The sequence below is a fragment of the Tamandua tetradactyla genome, chromosome 6 (genome assembly GCF_023851605.1).
Source record: "Tamandua tetradactyla isolate mTamTet1 chromosome 6, mTamTet1.pri, whole genome shotgun sequence".
In the NCBI taxonomy this organism is placed as follows: Eukaryota; Metazoa; Chordata; class Mammalia; order Pilosa; family Myrmecophagidae; genus Tamandua; species Tamandua tetradactyla.
This window is the reverse complement of record NC_135332.1, coordinates 101,742,881-101,762,568: the sequence shown is the minus strand read 5'-3', so window position 1 is coordinate 101,762,568 and position 19,688 is coordinate 101,742,881. Positions and strand designations below refer to the sequence as shown.

At 35.5% G+C, this 19,688-nt stretch overlaps 1 protein-coding gene and 1 long non-coding RNA gene across 3 annotated transcripts in view; one reads left to right on the top strand and one right to left on the bottom strand.

Moving 5' to 3' along the window:
* Positions 1 to 426: 426 nt before the first annotated feature.
* The window catches only part of UBXN2B (UBX domain protein 2B), a 40,664-nt gene continuing 21,402 nt past the window's right edge, over positions 427 to 19,688 (bottom strand). The window contains exons 4-8 of the mRNA XM_077166818.1: positions 17,927 to 18,010; positions 16,963 to 17,072; positions 12,036 to 12,173; positions 5,026 to 5,187; positions 427 to 3,945 (exon numbers count right to left, since the gene is read on the bottom strand). Coding sequence (XP_077022933.1) covers positions 3,783 to 3,945; positions 5,026 to 5,187; positions 12,036 to 12,173; positions 16,963 to 17,072; positions 17,927 to 18,010 — 657 coding nt within the window. The 3' untranslated portion in view covers positions 427 to 3,782. The remainder of the gene's footprint in view (positions 3,946 to 5,025; positions 5,188 to 12,035; positions 12,174 to 16,962; positions 17,073 to 17,926; positions 18,011 to 19,688) is intronic.
* On the top strand, positions 11,263 to 18,793 carry LOC143688654 (uncharacterized). Of its 2 annotated transcripts, XR_013178208.1 has the most exons (4): positions 11,263 to 11,476; positions 12,802 to 12,891; positions 17,936 to 18,022; positions 18,676 to 18,793. It is a non-coding gene; the product is annotated as an uncharacterized LOC143688654 (long non-coding RNA). The 2 variants fall into 2 exon arrangements; XR_013178207.1 differs by lacking the exon at positions 12,802 to 12,891.

Here is a 19,688-nt window from a genome sequence, read left to right as displayed (position 1 = left end):
TCCTTTTCTGCCCCTCAAAAATAAACACCACAGGAAATGTTAACTCATGTTTAAAATTATCTATTCAGTCACTCAAATAAAACTACAAGTCAAAGAAATGTTGAAAAATATTTTCAATGAAAACATTCTTTATTGTTCAGTGCACATTTCAAACCTTCTAATTGTATATATATATATCATGCAAGATGACTGACCTCACGGTTGTCTAACTGCTCACTGTAACATAACCTTTTCTGAGATTAAACATTTAAACAATTATACTGACTGCAGTAATAAAAATAATTAAGGGAAATGACTCTCAACAAAGCAAAATGCTACAGAGCACATATCAAAGTTTGGTTTTTTTATTGTATTTAATTCTCCACCTAATGCAAATCTCTATTTTTGATGACTATTATTTACAAAAATGACCGTGGTTTTGTATGCAATCTATAGGCACTCCATCTAGCTGATGAAGAGAAGTTACAATAAAATTTCAAGTAATTTCATAGTTTGCTTTTTTTTTTTTTTTACCCCATTTGGTTAGTCCAAAACAGAGCAATACCTTTTTACTTAAAAATGCTTGTTTTTTTCAATATACAATAAAATGCTTGTTTCTTCTCTTTAGGAAGATAACTGATTTTACTCCTATGAAAATGGAGCTGACCTCTGATAGTCTTTTTGGACAGGGGCTGATTGCTCTTTACATGTTATCCAAGTTGTTTCCATTAAGTGGAAAGGAGCAGGGCTTCCTGCATGCCTGAAAAGATGACTCAGACAACCTTTTCACTCAGCTATGGTGGGATCAACACTTCTATTCTACGCCAGTTATGGTAGCATTCCCAGCATTAAGACCAAAGCACCAGCAAACTCACCTCATAGAAATAACCAGTGCCTCTAAGAGAAAGATGAATTCCGAATTTCTCACTGGCACATTCAAGCCAAATGGCCCTGAGCAGGCATAATATACACTTTTCTACATAGCTGGAAGTGGATGCTGCTGCAATAAATATTTAAAAATGAAGAAATGGCTCAGGAATTGAGCAGTGGATAGAGGCTAGAAGAAATGTGAAAAGCATGTTAGAAAAATTGGATATTCCCTTGAACAGACTGTTAATTAACGACTCCACTAGTGAGGGCACGGAAGGAACTGAAGAACATGTAGAGAAAACCTAAATGCCATAGAAAATACCTAAATAGTTGAGAAAAGGCTGTTATTAAAAACGTGACATTGAAGGTAAACCAGACAGGGCTTAGAAGGAAATGAGGAACATGTCCCTGGGAGCTCAGGGAAAGGGGATCCTTGTGACAAAGTAGCAGAAAACTTGGCTGAATTGCGTTTCGTAGTTGTGGGGAAAGCAGAACTTGTGAGTGATGAACGTGAATACTTACCAAGGTTTCCAAGCAAAGTATTGAAGATACAGTCTGATTTATTCTTGCTGATGACTATAAAATGTAAGAGGAGACAAGGCAATGAAGGAAGAGTTGTAAAACTAGGATTTGATGAGTTGGGAAATTTTCAGCTTACTCAAATGGCTAAAATTAAGCGATTCATTGTTGGGAAAATATGCTTTAGTGAAAAACTGAGGGTGTGGACATGACGTTTTAATACCTTATAAAGAGCAAAACGGTCATAGTATTCAGTCATACAAAAGGTTCTTTGAAGAAATTAAGGAAGTAAGTCATAGATCCCCTCAACAAGCTTAAAAGAAGCCAAAGAGATGGGATAATTTAGAAAAGATCTGCAGAGGTGCCTTTTATATGACAATGAGAACCACAAAAGTTCTTGAGGATTTTAAACTAAGAGAAACACTGCCATCTGAAATGGAAGGGGACAGAGAGTAGAAGATGAAAGAAGGGTGCTGGATGCCCAAAATCCTAGAGGAAAAAGAACAAGCTGATAAAACTGCTCAGCTGCAAACATGTACTTTCTTTCATGAAAAAAGACAACTCCAAGGGGCAAACTACTGATGAGTTTACTCAGTTGTATTTCAAAGTTGTTTGGGATGGGTAGCTCCTTCCTTCATTCCATTTTCTATTTGAATGGGAATGTCTATAACTGGTATCCTATGCTCATCCTACCATTGTATTTGAGAACAGATAACTTGTTTTCTAGTTTCACAGATGGAGTGGAATTGTGCTCCAGGATTGATCAGAACCAAAGTTCTACCCATAGCTGATGTAGATGCTGAGATTATGAATTTGGGGCTGATTAAGTTTAGGATGATGCCATCATGGTTTGAGACTTTTGGGCATCTTTGGATTGAAAGATGTGAATCTTTGAGGCTGGGTGGGGGGGTAGACTGTGTAAGGCAGAAAAATGTCCCCCAGCCCCACCCCAATGTTTATGCCTGATCCTTAGAACTTATAATTTGTTACCTTACGTGGCAAAAGGGACTTGGCAGATGGGATTCAAGTTACTACAAATCTTAAAATGGGAGTTTTATACTGGGCTATCTGGGTGGGCCCAATCCAGTCATCTGAGTCCTTAAAAGCAGAGACCCTTTCCTGGCTATTAACAGAGAGATGTGACAGACAGGAAGATCAGAGAGATGCGATGTTGCTCACTGTGAAGATGGAGGAAGGGGGCCATAAGCCATAGAATGCTAGTGGGCTGCAAGTTACAGAATGCTGATGGCCTGAAGAAGCTGGAAAAGGCAAGGAAATAATTTTCCCTAGAGCCTCCAGAAAGGAACAAAGCCTTGCTGACACCTTGATTTAGGCCAATAAGATTCATGAAGGACTTGTAATCTCAGAGTTGGAAGAAAATAAATTTATATTATTTTAAGCCACTAAATTGTAGTTATTTGTATGGCACTGATAAAAAACTAACCAGAAGTAGTGACCAAAGATGAAATGGTATCTGGAAGGAAGAAAAAGCTTTTCTATCATTCCTGATGTAGCTTACCTCATTAGGGAACTGTTTGGCTTCAGCAGCAATCCAAATACTTATGTTGTTAATTAATTAGATCCATTCTGTCTGACAGAATTTGTATTTCTGCATTTCTACAGTTTTGTTTTTGAGGTGAATATATTGTGGGTTTAGCCCTTAGAAGTGTTTGGTATACAAAGCAGTTTCCTCATAAAAATGTGTTGAATGAATAAATGAATGTGATCAAGGCCGGCTCTAGCAGAAATTGTAATCACTCTATTTTAAAGAATAGCTAACACAGCTCAAGAATTGCTGACCTCTTTTTCCTTTGTTTCTAGTTTATGATGGCCATAATTTTATAAAATACAAGGTCAAATTGTATTTTTGATATTAGAATTATACCTAAATCAATAAGTAAAAAAGATGCATAAAATCTTAGTAGGAGAAATTATATGATCAGAGTATTTCAAAATCAGAATAGACAGTTTTCAATATAAATCATAGAAAAATTCTCAACTATTTGATCAAAAGATTCCTTAATGGTTGTTGGACAATGCAACATCAAAAAACTTTAGTACAAATTTTACCATATGCGTTTATCAAAAAGGGGTTTTGTTTTCACTGCAAACAAATGCTGTTACATTTACACTTTGCATGTAACAGATTAGTCTACCTGGATGTTTAAAAGCTATTGCAATAAACTAACCCTACAACTAAACACTCAGACAAATTTATCTTATCTCAAGATCTATACCTAGACAGGATTAATCTATACTACAGCTAGAAGACAGAATTAAGGAAAAAACAAAACAAAACAAAATTCACCTGTAAAGCAATAAAAATAATTGGGTTGTTTTATGCTGGAAGTATCCTCCTCACTAATTTGGCACATAATCTATTCCTACATGCGACGGCATTGATAGGAACATTATTACTTCAGCTGCTGGAGTATCACAGTATTGAGAACATCTGCTTCTTGCAGTGTCACGCTTTCATCTGTTAGCTCTTTGTTTGGAAATGAAGTCACAAGAACAAAATCAAGAGTTGCAAATTCAGGACGGGACTGTACAATAAAGTCCCGAACATCCAAGATCCTGAAGAAATAAGATAAAAATAATGTGATACTAAAATCATACTGCCTTTTAGGCTGTTAGCTAAAATTAGATAATAATGATAAAAATTCTGTAATTCCAACATTTATTTTAAGTTGCTATAATTTTTTTTCATTTACATTATTTCAGTGGATGGAAGACTAAGTCCTTAAGTTAAAATGTGAGGAAAACCTGACCTATGAAATTTAACATTTATTTTTGCAGTTAAACAGAAAATCGTCAGGTAAATTTTGCATAAGTAGTAACAATGTTATTACATTGAAAGTACAGGTCCTACTTTTTTCAGACTGTAAAATATGTTACCAGCATATGATCCAGTAAAACCTTGGTAGCTCTGATTAGTTTGTGGCTACAATAGGTAAGTCTACAACAAGAGAAAGCTTAAGTCATAAAAGTTAGTAAAAAACTATATTCACATATACATAGTAACTCAACTGAGATTGCAAATGTATCCCTTAAGAGTCTGGCTTCAATGAACAAATAAAAAATAGCATTTTATTAGCACAACAAATGTCTATTGATAAAAGATACATTTAAAACAGCTTATTTAAAACATTTGACAACAGCGGAATTAAACTTTACTTACACTACAAATTTATATTATGAAGAATATGCTATATGGATAAGTTCATACCAATCACAATTATCACAAACCTTTAAATGAATCAAATCTGAATAAGGCCTCATATATTAAATTAAGTTTATAATTTTTTTTTAAAAAGAGTATTTGTAATTCTTCTTTACTAAACAAAACTATTTAAAAGATTCTGCATCATATGGTTTTAGCAACAGTGCAAAAGCACAGCTCTTGCTGATCTGTGTGTAATATCTGAATTTATATTGGCACTTTGATGGCATACAGAGGCTGTTTAAATTCCAATTATGCCACTTCCTACACAAAGCTACATCCTTCAAAAATTTTTCTTGTGTCAAAACTTCCTTCAAAACTAAATCTAAAGAATTTCATTATCTTCATTATTCAAGCCACACACAGTTTTAAATAGATATGTAATTATGTGTACAATTCAGCCAACTATATTCTCTGCTGGTAAAGAAGCTTACCTGTGTGTACTATTGAATCTTTGTATCAAACGACTCCCATCTGCTAACCTGATCTGAAGTTTTGTTGTTGGAACTGAATCATCAATAAGAACAACTGCATTAAGTATTGACTTATCCTCCTCTTCTGGGGAGGAAGGTGTGCTGACTATTTCAGGTGTAAGGCTAAGAAAGAAGAATTAAAGAATTAGAAGACAAATCTGAATACATAAAACATATGACAAACTGAAGACTAAAATAAAGCCCTTGAATCTACAGCTGATTTTTAATTGATTCCTGGAATGACTTCTAGACTAGCAAGAAAATGGCTTTCTTTGAATCTTCTATACTTCTTCCAACCGCTTTCATTAAATTAAAATTATTTTGGAGCTTATGATTCTAATCTAAATACGATGCTAATTTTTTTAGCCAATCTTTCTCAAAAGCCTAATTTTGCATTCTTTCCTCTTTTATCTCTTTGAAATTTCACAAGTCTGTTTAGCACGCCAATTTCTTTAACATGAAATCTGAGCAAATTTGAGTTAAAACCCAAGAATCATCAAGAATGTAGACAGACTTGATGTGAAATCCCAGCTATGCCAACTGTGTAAACATGAGCAAGTTAATCAATCTCTTGCATCCCAATAAAATGGGAGGAAATAATACTATCTTATGAAGGTGTTAAAATGCTAAGTAATTCTTGGATATTAGTGAGGAATGAAATTTTACACATGGTGATAAATTTATAATGAAGCTTATGTGATAAAACATCTGACCATATGACTCTGACCACCAGCGGCCTTTAACATTGCTCTCTTAGTTGCTTCTAATTCTAGTAGGGTTGTCAGTTGTTATAAAAGCCAAATGCAAATGTCCAAAAAATAAGAGTGCTCTTTTGGGTAAGAGATTAAAACAAATTTAGCCAAATTTTTTATAGACACAAAATTTTAACCCTTTCTGAGTCACATTAAGTAAATCTTAAGATAATTTTGATGTTGATTTCAAATACTAAAATTCAGATGACTTCCTATAAATTATTTTCTTTTGACAAGAAATAAAAAGAAGCATGTCTATCATATCTGCTAATATAAAAGTTCTACAGCATTTGGACTTAAGTTCAGTGCAAACTTAATTCATCATGATTCTTATTCCCATCCAAACATTTTCTCTCACAGAATATATGATAAAGTGATAAAATTAACTGGTATTTACAACTAACACTTCCCTTTTCTTTAGCTATTTTCTGACAGTTTTTTAAATTGGTATCAGAATATCTATGATAGATATGAAAAAAAAAAAGGGAGAGAATGACAATTTGTAATAACTGACCAGATATTACTGACTTTAGAATTTTCTTCAAGTATGGAATTGAAGGCATTAGCAGTTAAATGTCAAGCTGGTTTACTGTGCCAGCAGTGCAGGGTCCCTTACACATGGGAAAGGGGGCCAAACCAAAGAGAAAGGCTCCTGTGAACTGAATGAGGACCATCTCTTCCCTCCTGTTTCCCAGCCCCGACCCCTAAATCATCATCGTCATCATTATCACCACCACCACTGCCACTGCCGCTGCCCTACTACATTCCTTACTTCATTTAGATCCCTTGTGAGGCACTGCTGCATTCTTGCTAACAGCGTGGACCAGGGAGGCAGACTGCCTGATTTTAGTCCTACCTTAGTCACTTATAAGATCACCTTTTTATGCCTAAGTTCCCTCATTTGTAAAGAAGAAATAGCCACAGCAGTTGTTATAAAGATTAAATTAACTAAGACACAGAAAGCATTTTGTGGTGGTTTGAAGCTGTATGTATTCCAGAAAAACGTATCTTTAAACTTAATCCATTCTTGTGGGTATGAACCATTGTAAGGAGGACCTTTTGATGAAGTTACTTTAGTTAAGGTGCATGCCACCTCAATCAGGATGGGTCTTAATCTTACTACAAGACTCCTTTATAAAAGAACAAAATTCAGACAGACAGAGAGAAAGCCACTGAAGCAAGAAGCTGAAATAAACAAAACCTGGAAGAAAAAGGGAGAGAACAGCAGATGCCATTATGTGCTTTACCATGTGACCAAGGAGCAGAGGATCAATAACCAGTCTTCAGGGGATAAAACATCACCTTGATGTTGCCTTATTTGGGCATTTCTCTAGCCTCAAAAACTATGAGTGAATAAATTCCCATTGTTTAAGCCGAAGCATTTCATGGTATTTGCTTTAAGCAGCGTAGGAAACCAAAATACACTTCAAACAGTGCTTTCATATAGTTGGCACTATCTAAAAGTTGGCTATTAGCATTATAATTATTATTATCCTAAGAACAACTCTGCAAGTCAGATATACTATCCCTACTGATAGATGAGAAGCTAAGGTTTATCTTGGACTCCTTCGACCACACAAAGCTGACCAGGTAAGCTTCTTCTCAAAATACAAAATAAAGAATGGGAAGGGAAACTAGGTAAGGAAAGGTCTGTCACAGCTTTCTTTGTAAAATGTGTATATATGAAAACGAAATTACATGGAATAATAACATTTGAGAACTGGAATGGGCTTACAATTACAAGATCATTTAGGACAACCACATCATTTCCTACGACAGAAAACTGAGTCAGAAGGACTAAAAACATGTTCAGAGCCACACAGCAGGCAAGTTGGTAGCATGGTATAAGCATATCTTTTGTTTTCTTCTTTTTTTTGCATGGGCAGGCACCGGAAATCGAACCCAGGTCTCAGGAATGGCAGGCAAAAACTCTGCCACTGTGCCAGTACTGTCTGCCCTAAGCAAATAAATTTTAAAAGTTACAGTAACTTCAACATTTAGCTTTCCAAGTCCGGACTTGTTCACAACTTAATACTTTTTCCTCATCATTCAATTGATCAAACCGTAGTGATGTTTGTCACATATTATTTGTGTGTTTCAAGAATTATATTAAAGAGAAAATTTTACAAAAGGAGAAGAAAGGGAAGCTTATTGATAAAACAGGGTCTTTAGCAAAACTGGAGGAAAGGCTGTGGGTTAAAAGTGGAGTCACTGCCTTACACAGGCAAAGAAACCCTCTACTTCAACCTTAAAGAAGAAGGTAAGGATGGATAAGGTTAAAAACTAGGTGGCTGAGGGGAACAAACTAAGAAAATTCATTCCTGTCAGTCTGCATTTTCTCAGTGAATTGGAAGCAAAACCATTTAGAATACGGCACAGGGGCGGAGAGACCAGCCTTGAGAATGGGAGAGGAAGCGGGCTGTCTCGTGGTCCAGGTGTGCGATGCAATCCAGTAGCTGTACATGAAGGTCAGGGGGTTGGAGAAGAGGTAGTGGGATAGAAAAATGAAAAGAGAAGGAAGGGACTGCCAAACTTTAGAAAAGAGAGCCATTAAGAGGCCAGAGACAAAGATGAGGTCAGATCTCAGATGTAGAAACAAGTGAGTGTCAAAAAGAAGCATATGGCTTTGCCAATATAGCAGGCAGGCAGTAATTATTCTTGAGCAGGAAGAGATATGTGCTTCAAATTATGATTTTTTTTCACCATACTTGTCAGCTCAAAGGCCTTCTATAAATGCCCAGTTGCTAATCCTCTCTATCAGAGATGATTCTGTGATGTTCTAGGGCTTTCACTTGTTGGGCTCTACTCTGGTTCACCAAGCTAACATTTGTACAATAATACAGCTTGTTCTATCATGGCAAGTTTGCAGACTTTTCCCTGTCATTCACTTGGTTCTGTTATGTTATGTGAGGATAGTGAGTAATATTTTCATGCATTTAGGTTTACCCTACAATTATTGGTATATTATGATAAAAAATCGAGTTAGCTTCCATCTATGTAGTATTCAGTTTTCAGTATGGCTGTCATCTATGAAAAACAATAAAATTATTTCCATCTCTGTTTTGTTTCTTTTTAGTTATTTCTCTATTCAGTAATATAGTATGGAACCCTTGGGAAATCAGCCATTATAGAAAGTGACTTTCTAAAAGATGAAGGTTAACTGTTAGTCTATCTGCATTTTAATGTATTTCTTTAATGTTAAGCCTCACAAATATTTTATGCTTTCTTAGAAGGCATATAATTATGATATTCAATTATTCACTATTTGGGTTAATGTAGCAAATAGGCTCATACCATCACACTCATCTTCTCTTAGCATAAACTTTCTATATACCAGAAGCTGAAAATCCATATCCCAGTACTCCTTGCAGCTAGGATTTTCTGACTTAGTCCTTCCCCCAAGCAAACATCTAGTAAGGTGAGAGTACTATTGTGCAGTGGGACCTAGGCAGCTCTTCCACAGCTGTCATGATGGCCCATTCTGGTGTCTGGTCCCAAACTTCCTGGGTACTAAGCTGCTGATGGAGGCACAGGAAAACAGTCCTCTGCTTTGCATTTCATGTTCCCTCTGACAAAATAAAGCTTGGTTTCTCAGCCCCCCAGAAATTCTATAAACTACCCAACAGTCACATTACTTAAGAAATTCCTTTATACTTACTAGGGAGTAGACTGTTTTCTTTAATTAGAAAACTTGATCAGTTAGGGTAGTGATTAACATAGCACACCACCAGGGATTTCTGCCACTCTCTTGCATCATTTTCTCCTTTCTTATTTGACATTTCCTCTAGTTATTTGCCTTATAAGGAAAAAAAGGCTGGCATTTGTGAGATACCATCTACGTGGGTTTGAAGCTATTATGTACCCCAGAAAAGCCATGTCCTTTAATATTGCCGGATAGGATCCTTCTGATTGTTTCCATGGAGATGTTACCCACCCAACTGTAGATAGTAACCTTGATTAGATGGTTTCCATGGAGATGTGTCTGCACCCATTCAAGGTGGGGTTCCTTACTGGAGCCTTCAAGAAAGAACCATTTTGGAAAAAAGCTTTAGCACCACCAGAACCAACAGAGCCCACTCAGTCAGTAACCTTTGGACATAAAGAAGGAATATACCCCCAGGGGAGCTTCATGAAAGAAGCAGCCAAGAAAGAAAGCTAGAAGACATCACCATGTGCCCTCTCAGCTGAGAGAAACCCTGAACTTCACTGGCCTTTCTTGAGTGAAGGTAGCCTCTTGTTGGTGCCTTAATTTGGACATTTTCACAGCCTTAGTACTATAAACTTGCAACTTAATAAATTCTCCTTTTAAAAAGCCATTCCGTTTCTGATATATTGCCTTCTGGCAGCTCACAAACTAGAACACCATCATTAGATAAGATCAGCTTTCTTCCCTTATTGTTGGATGCTCAGGAGGTACCTACTTCAATTCTAGGGCTGCATTTACTTTATTTCTACCAATAAAGATATGCATTCTAATATAACACTTCTTGGTCACAAATTTAAATAATAAAGGATATATGTTAGGAACATGTGTTCTAATTAAAAATCATAACATCAACACACAGTAAGTAAAAAAATGAGAAATACTAGAGATCATTTAAAATATATATGGGGGTAAGGGTAGTAAAAACAGGAGGGAAGGAAGAATACAGTTCAGGAGAAGCCCAATCTGTGCTTGCATGAAAAAGACATGAAGGAGACGACTTCCAAACAAACTTATGATTGGGCACTGCAGAGTTTGGGGCCAACACATGTTGCTGTATTCCCTACATACTCAGGAATCAGCCTCTAACAGAAGAATAGGCTACAGAACGAGAGACCAGACATATCAAAAGCAAGGTCTGATATTGCTAGCAGACAGATACTAGAAACGATATTGGATTCTCTCCTATTGTTAGAAATAAGAGGGGGGTAAAGAACAAGTGTGCACAGGCAAATGAAAAGAACTCGGAAGGGAAGGAATCACATGAAAAGGAACAAAGGATGTACAAGAAGTACACTGGAAACACTGCCAATGCCACAATTCCAGAGTCGTGTAATAATAAGTGGACAGAAGGTGATTTTCCCCAAAATATTAACAAAACTTATGAAAAAAAATGACGCCAAGTTATAAAAGAGTCTACTCACATATTACACCAAACAAATTGTTTTCAAAATTGTGCCCTGCAAAGTCCTAAGGGGTTCTTTGGAAGTATCTCAGAGGCAATTCCTTCCTTTACTTAGAATCAGAGAAGCTCAGGTTTTATATGAGCTTATATAGTTGGCTTCCCTCACTTGAAAAAAAGCTTTGGTGGCATAAAAAAATACTGAAAACTACAAGCTAAACAAAATGCTCCTGCTGCAAGAAGACCTATGACAGACATGCAAGCTCAAAGCTATGATGTAAAATATCAGCGGCTTTGTGTGATCAACAATACTTCCCAGTTTTTCCTTTAAAACCCTGTCATCAGAAAGAGAGTGTGGCAGTAGTTAAAAGCAGACTCTGGAGCCAGAACACCTGGGTTTGAATCCTGCACACTTGCCACTCTACTAGCTCAATGATCTTGGCCAATTACTGCATTTGTAAAGTGGAGTCATAAACAGTATCTACCTCAAAGAGTTGGATTAAATGCCTTAATGGACATAACATGGTCAGAGTGCCGGGCATTGGGTGATGTGAGGTAAGTGGTAGCTACTGATATGACAAGTTTTGCATATCTAATTTCATCAGAAAGGTCTTCACAGTTCCTGGTATTTCATTTTCTACTTCACAAGTGAGTCACTTCAAATGTTCAAGCCTCTTTAATTAAAATACCCCAAACTCGAAACCTAATTGTCTATCAACAGGGGACTGGGTAAACAAATTACAGTTACTTATGCAAGGGAATAATAGCCAGGAAAAAAGTGCTGGTATTACCCAGAGAAAAAACTTAACACTGATGCATCTCAAAAGCATCACACTAAATGGAAGAAGCCAGAAGAAAATGCACACGCATTTTATCTTTTCATTTATATGAAATTCTAGAAAAGGAAAAATTATACTAACAGAAAATAGATCAGTGATTGCCAGGGACTAGGGTGGAGGAAGGAGATCAAACGCAAGAGGGTCCGAGGAAACTCTGGTTGACGGATGTGATCTATATCTTGATTTCACAAATTTTGTTTCTTTTTTTTTTTTTCATTTCCAAAGCAAATCCATTTTGAACAAAGACTATTATTTTTCTCATTTCACGATTTTACCTTCCAAGTTTCTGACCTTCTCCACTAAAAGCTTTGAACCTCAGTTTAGGTTTTATGTACTCTTGATCCTGGTGGTCCTCCATATCCAAGTTCACTTGGCCACCACGAACCAGTCGCTGAAGCTCCAGGGGAATTTCTCTTTTAAGAAGCAGGGAGAAAAGGCTGGGTTACTTAAAAAAAAATTATAATAAAGTACACTGTTAAGATTAGTGTAATTAAGTTGTGAGCAACACTGGAAGACAGTAATTTATGCTTAAAATAATATATAAAAATTTCCATGACTGATTAGTCAGTGCAGACCTTGAAGTCACGTTACATTATTCCTTAGTAGTTCTCAACCTAGGGATCCTTTGGGGTATCGCAGTGATTTGGGGATGCTTCTGGCATTTAGAAAGCTAAACTGTAAGGCAGGAATTTATTCCTAAAATAGTATTAGAAATGTTTTGAGGATATAATGATGTAGTAACTACTTATTTCTAAATTCAAAACTTCCCCTGGGGGAAGTTCTGAAAATTTATAGGGGTGCTTTTAGTTGTGATATGATTCACGAGTGCTCTGTCACCCAGTGACAGGGACTGGGAAGTGCAATGTCCTGCAACGTGGGATAATCCTGCCTAATGAAGACTGTCATGGCCTTCACAGAATCACAGACGGCCCTGTAGTGAAAACACTGTTTATGATAGTCTGAGCCTAAAAGCTAACTCTGTCTTAATAAACAGAAAAATATTTTCTTGGCTATTCTGTTAATATACTTTGACTTTTCCAGGAAAGTAACTACCATATATATGGAGGGAAGTCTATACTTTGTTTCATTTGGAACTTTATCAAGTCCCAGCCCACAATGCCACTTGCATAAGTAAGTTGCTCAATTAACACGTCATTATTCTGTTTTTATACCTGTCACATGGACATGAGAAGTACAGAACTGCATACTGGAGCAAACCATCCAACTACTTTGTTATATCTTCTGGTGTGGTCATACCTGAGCATTTATAAACTGAAATACATATAACTTCAAGATAAATTATTTTCCTTTCATTTCTCTCGTACATTAAAGTAAAATATTATATCACAATTTTTAGAAATACAGTGCAGAAGTAGATATATTATCTATTAGTTCCTTTGTAAAGGTAGCATTACAAAATATTTGTTATAAAAAGGGAACAACAGGTCTTATACTTTGAGAACCACTATTTGACTTCATTTACTTCTTTCAAGGAGTCTTTCCTAAAACTCTTCTTGGTCATAACACAGTGAAGCTCAAATTAAAAAAAAAAAAAACTGTCTTTTAGTATACTATAGTCATTTGAACATTAGCCTACAAAGTTTACAGCTTACTTCCCATCTGAGAATGTATTAGTTCGGATTAATATCATAGTAGATTCTTCACCAGCATGTCCTTTTCTTCTACCTTCTTGAAGTCTGCATCAATCTCACTAGTACTGATGTCCTTCACTAAGCACAGAAAGACTCCCCCTACCTAGGTGCTCCTGCCTCTTCCCAGGGATCCTGCAGGTTTCCAAGCCCAAGCAGGGACTTAAATGTATCCTAGGCACACTGCTTCCTAGGACAGCTTCCCACCTTTCTCACTGACTTCAGCATACCACTTACACCATTTCTTTTTATTTTTGTATCCTGACCTCATCCTTGAAGATTCCAAATTCAACATTTATGTTAATTAGTCTTCTAAAGTACCTTTGCTTCTGAGTTCCTTCAGCCACTCCTTGGACACAGCTCATCATTTGGGAAAGGTCCACCTTTAGTTCCTCTATAGAGTTCAGTCCCCTTAACTGTTACTTAATCACCCAGTTCATCACTGATCTTATGCTTTCAGTTATAGTTCTATTTGGATATATCCCATTGTCAGCTAGTGAAACCATAACACAGAAAATCTTTTATTATCTCTGTAAAAATCACTTGATTCTTCATTTGGTAGTAATATCTACCCTGACAAATACCATCTCTATAAAGTAGCTATAGTACTCTATAAAATAGTAGTTCTATTTCTGATACACAGCCAAGAAAGCAAACTTCCCAAGGCAGGAAAGAACCAATAACTTGTTAAATGTGTGAAGGTCACATGAAACTGATGTCTGGAGGTTAATATCATGCAACTTTTTGCTACTGCTTAGTGTAAATTAAATGAGACTAAATATAATTAAAGCACTTAGAGAAGTGTCTGATACACAGTAGATGTTCAATATATGCTAGGCTTTATTTAGTAAATCATTATTTAAAAAAGAGGCTCTGCCTAGAGATTGAAGAAAATGGAAAAGGCGAGACTCATTCTATAGTTGATGTGGTAGGTCAATGGACCACTAGGAAATAATAAAGAGCAAGGAGTTATAGGGACAGAAAATAATTTTCACAGCATGTAGCAAACATGCCAAATAGGAATTTTCAAATGCTCTGGTATGAGGAAGGTCTCTGGCAGCTAGATCCTTTCCCCTGAATGAGAATAGCAGGACAACTAAAGGGAAAAAAATGAAGAAAAACATAACTTCTAGAATAAATTCTGAAATTTAACTTTAAAATTAACTAAGAAAGACACAAAGTCAACTCAGACAGGTACAGGAGGCATAGTATAGTATACTTTTTTAAAAAACAATCCTAGACCAGAATTCAGAAGACCTGGGTTCTAGATCCCTTTGTACCTTTATTAGTTAATTTAGGTATGCCAATGAATTCTTTTGGCCTCAGATCCTTCATGTAAAGAGAGGCATACTACAACTTCCTTTACAGGGACTACAAGGTCCAAAGAACATAATGGATATGATAGTGTCTTGTATACTATAAGGATTTTATAGAAAATGGTACTATTATTATTATATTTCAGACAAATACACTAAATAACCAAATAAACGAAATAAAAGTATTCAAAATATTAAGATGGGATCTGAAAATCTGAAGGGGAAAAAAAGGATAAAAATGTAAAAGGGGGTGGTGTGATGTGCCAAAGTTCTTGCCTGCCATGCCAGAGACCCGGGTTTGATTACTGGTGTCTGCCCACGCAAAAAAAAGAAAAAAGTAATAGGGTACAAATAGCTAAATAGTACAATAAGATGAAACGATAATAACATGGGCTCACTGTGGACCAGGTACTTATTCCAACCACTTTACATATTAACTTATTTATTGCCCCACAGCTCTGTAAGGAAAGTGCTATTAGCCCTGGTTTTCAGATAAAGAAGTTGAGGCATCAGAGAGGTTAACTTGTCTAAGGCCATAAGTAGTAAATGGTAGAGCTGGGATTCAAAACCAGGAAGTCTGTCTCCCATGTTTGTGGTCTTAAACACTACACTGTACCAGGGGAGAGGGAAGAGTTGCTCAGATGTAAGAAACAAATCAAGCATGGAAAGCATGGGAAAATCAAATCAAGCACCTGAATTCAAAGGCATAGGAAAGACAAAAAGGATGGATTTTCTGCTTTTTTTATTCACATGTGGTCAATGAAAAATCTTAGTGAAAAACACAGCTCCATTTATCATATCCAGGTGGTAATATTTGTGAAAAGAGAATCAAATCCATCCTACATTATAATACTTCATATAAACAGAATTTCTTTCAATCTTACCCTATTGGTTTTATTTGTCTTAACATAATAAAATCTGAGTTTTACAAATTCATAAAAATAATACAATTGACTGAATCTAAGAGGTAGAAGAATTGGTGAGTTTGGGTGCTTTTAGGATGGATCAGAGAATGTATGGTTTAGTTTTACAAATTATTACTTCTAACATGTCTGTCAAAATTTTAGAACTTTAAAATGGGATAATAATAAATTGGAAAAAAAAAAACAGACTAGGATGAAAATGGACTGATATTATGAGACTTGGACCCAACTGGCTTTCCATAATGTTTCATACCAGGGACTAGCATTCAACTGAGTTTAACGTGCAAAAATACTCTGCAAAGTAAATTGTACTCTGTAGTTAGGACTCTATGAGTGTGTCTAGTTATTATTCTTAAAGAAACAATTTAAATATCTTTATATCTCTGCACAGGGTAGATGAAAAAAATGACTTAAAGGTGCAAGGCACTTACAGGTAGGTTAGTTACCATATATGTCTGCACAAATCAAATAAGACTCTAAGATGTTTTGCCCCCCTAAAAAGCATCCTTGAGTTTGCCTATATAGAAATTACCAAAATATAATATGATTGCTTAATTTAAGAAGCTGAGAATACCTAGAGTTTATTTACTTCTTGCACTAACCTTTTGAAATCTTCTGCCAGCAGTAAATGCCACTTTAAAAGATTTCTAATATAAGTTGCTGAATTTCAGGCATACATGCAATGAGAGTCACCCTGTTAACAGTAAGCAGGACAGTGGCTTAGTGGATGTGAGGAGGGGCCACATGCTAATCCATTCATTGCTTTATCACAGTAAGCTGAAATAAATCTGCCACAAGAAAAACAAAAGCCTATCTTGATTACTGTTTTTTTTCAAAGTTATGAATTTGTACCAAAGAGTAAAAATTCTCCCTGCTCACTCTCAAAGCTATTCTGAATAATAAAACTTCCATACAAATCAAACTACCTAGGGGTCTATATAAATTAGAATTTATAGAGGATGGAGTATACAATGGTTCCTCTAGAGGAGGGGCTGCTAATGTGTGCTTCACAGACCTCCTGAAATACTTGTGTGTTTGTATTTGCATATGGAAATGCAATTTTCTTTTCAGAATTGGTTCCACAGTTTTATCAGAAAAGGGGGCCAATGACCACTGCCTTTCCTCCCCCAAAGTTACATATTAGTGACCTACAGATAGCAACAAAGCCTTTATGCTTAGGAATACCCTTTCTCCCCAGCAACCACTTCACATCCACTTGGTGAAACACAGTGGTTTCTACTACTGAACAGAGTCTGTTAAAAAAAAAAAAGTCTTACCCTTAATTACAATTAGAATACAAGTAATATATCTTACCCTCTCTTAACAGACTCCAGAAATTGAGCATTTGTGGGGTCGCTGTAAGGCCTCAATTCTCCATCATCTAAACTGAAACCATTGCTCCACAGTTTAAGCAAAATCTGAACCTTTTGAACATAGGTAAAAAAAGAGAAATAAATTCAAGAATTCATTTCAGCCAAACCATCTTAAGTTTCAAATGTGGAATCTCATAATATATTAAATCATTTGCTTAATTTAAACCTGGAGTTGTTTGTACCATCCTTTCATAATTAAAATAAAGACATAAATGAAACCATGTGTGTTTGTTTAGCAGATTTGTATTTAGCATAAAAAGTAGACAATGGCTGAACATGTCAAAGTATGTAGCCTGACCCGAATCTTGCAGCACAATTATTCTTGGTTCACTGAGCAAAGAAAAGCAATCAGGAGGGGCATCCACAGTGCCCAGCCACAGCCACCTTCTCCTTTATCTTGGTCCAGACCATCTTCCCTCCTGTTACAGAGCTTATTCATGCCAGGGTTCAAGACATATTTTCCAGTGATTCTCCTTATTTTCTTACAGAATTGGAGAACTCCAAGGCTAAAGTATAAATGTTTAAAATGAAATTATAGGCCAAAACATGAAAAGGTAACAGAAACAAAGAATGACTTAAGGTGTTCTATGCTTAGAACTCAGCCCATTCTATATAGATGACAGTATTCCACTTAAAATAATTATAACATATATGCAAGCTTATTCTGACAGAGTGAATCATTCATTCATTCACTCATTCACTAGTTACTATATCTCTAAGTGCAAGGCACTACTGAGATGCAAAATATAAAAATCAAGGCTGAAAAACTTAAATATCTATCCTTTTAATCCATGTTTCAGAATATGGCTTAAAAAAAGATTATACTATCAAGGCTTCCTTTTAAAATAAACAGTAGTAACTAAAGGCAAATATCCATACTTTTTCATTTTGATTAATGTACCTACATCTTGCAGGTGGCTTTCTCCATAGATGTATTCAGACCGCTTACAAAAGGAATTACCCAATCTGTATCCTCCACCTGTGAACGACTAAAATACAGAGTAAGTGAGCTAAAATTCACTAATTTATTAAGCAAAATGTTATTTTAATATGAGATGTATATTTTAAAACTAGATCAATCAAAATGAGTAGAACTGGATCATACTTAACTAGGAAAACTTATTAGAATGGAGGTTTTGTGTTACAGAGATGTACAGTCAAGTAAGAAATCATGTTTCTTCACATGAAAACTGACTCAGAAGCTGAAATAATTTAGATCATTTAAATCATAGAAACATATTTATGCACTAAAATATACATTTTTTAATACAGACAATAAAAATAAAGCCACCATTTATATGTCACGTCTTTTAATGAGAATTATAATATTTAAACAATATTTCACAAAGTCAAGAGAGTAAAGGCAGAATTTTATGAATGGGTACATATTATTCTGAAGAAGTTCTGTACTATTTTATAAGCTGATTCTATTCAACTGTAACAAGCTAACAACAATTGTTCTTTTTGTTACTATACTAATCACAAGGCTTTCAGTTTTTTCAGGTAGTACAGGTTATGTGATAAAAATATTATTTCTTCTTCTTTTTTTTAATATTATTTCTTTTAATCACCATTCATTATGAATGAGCTTATAATTATTACCTTGCTTTCTTTTCCGTAGACTAAACTATATCAATTCCTTATTTTCTTACAGAATTGGAGAATTTGCAAGAACCAAAATTACCTTGGATTTGGCTTTACATCAAATGATGAAATGAAAACTAAAATTTAAGTTTCACTTAGAAAAGTGGTTCTCAATAGTGGATGTCTGGCAAAACTATCAGAGTAGTTTTTTCAAAAGGTACATGCCTAGGCACACCTCGAACCTACTGAATCACAATACCATGAGGCCATGTGATAGTCTTGAAATCCTCTTCAAACAATTTTTTTTCTTTTGCATGGGCAGGCACCGGGAATCAAACCCGGGTCTCCAGCATGGCAAGCAAGAATTCTGCTACTGAGCCACTGTCGCACCACCCTCCTCAAATGATTTGATGGGGAAATACTCAGATTGAAAAATCCTGATTACAAGAATTTATGAAATTATGCACAAAAGGACATATGCAGTCTTCTTTGATATAACAATACTGGGTCAACTCATAGTTATGAAAATTGTATACATTTTAGACAGTTATACAGACTATAAAAATTTTATAGAAATTTACAGAGATGCAAAAGCAATTCTATGCTTTTCAACAGAGGAGAAGCTTTTCAACAACAGTGCTAGAGCATTTAGTCAGCCATAAGCAAAGAAAAAACCAAGAAAGTAAAAAGAATCTGAACATATACCTTACATCTGACACAAAAATTAACTCAAAATGGAACATAGGTTTAAATGAAAAACCTAAAACTACAGAATGTTTAGAAGATAAGATAGGAGAAAATCTTTGGGATATAGAATTTAGTACGATACATATAAGAAGATGTAAAGACAATCTACAGACAGAGAAAATATTTGTAAACCATATATCTAGCAAAGGATCAATGTCTATTAAGCGATGTAAAGAACTCTCAAAACACAACACCAACTGTGCTGGTTTGAAAGGATGTATGCCCCCTAGAAAAGCCATGCTTTAATCAAAATCCCATTTCATAAAGGTAGAATAATCCCTGTTCAATACTGCGTTTGAAACTGTGATCGGATCATCTCCCTGGATGATGTGATTT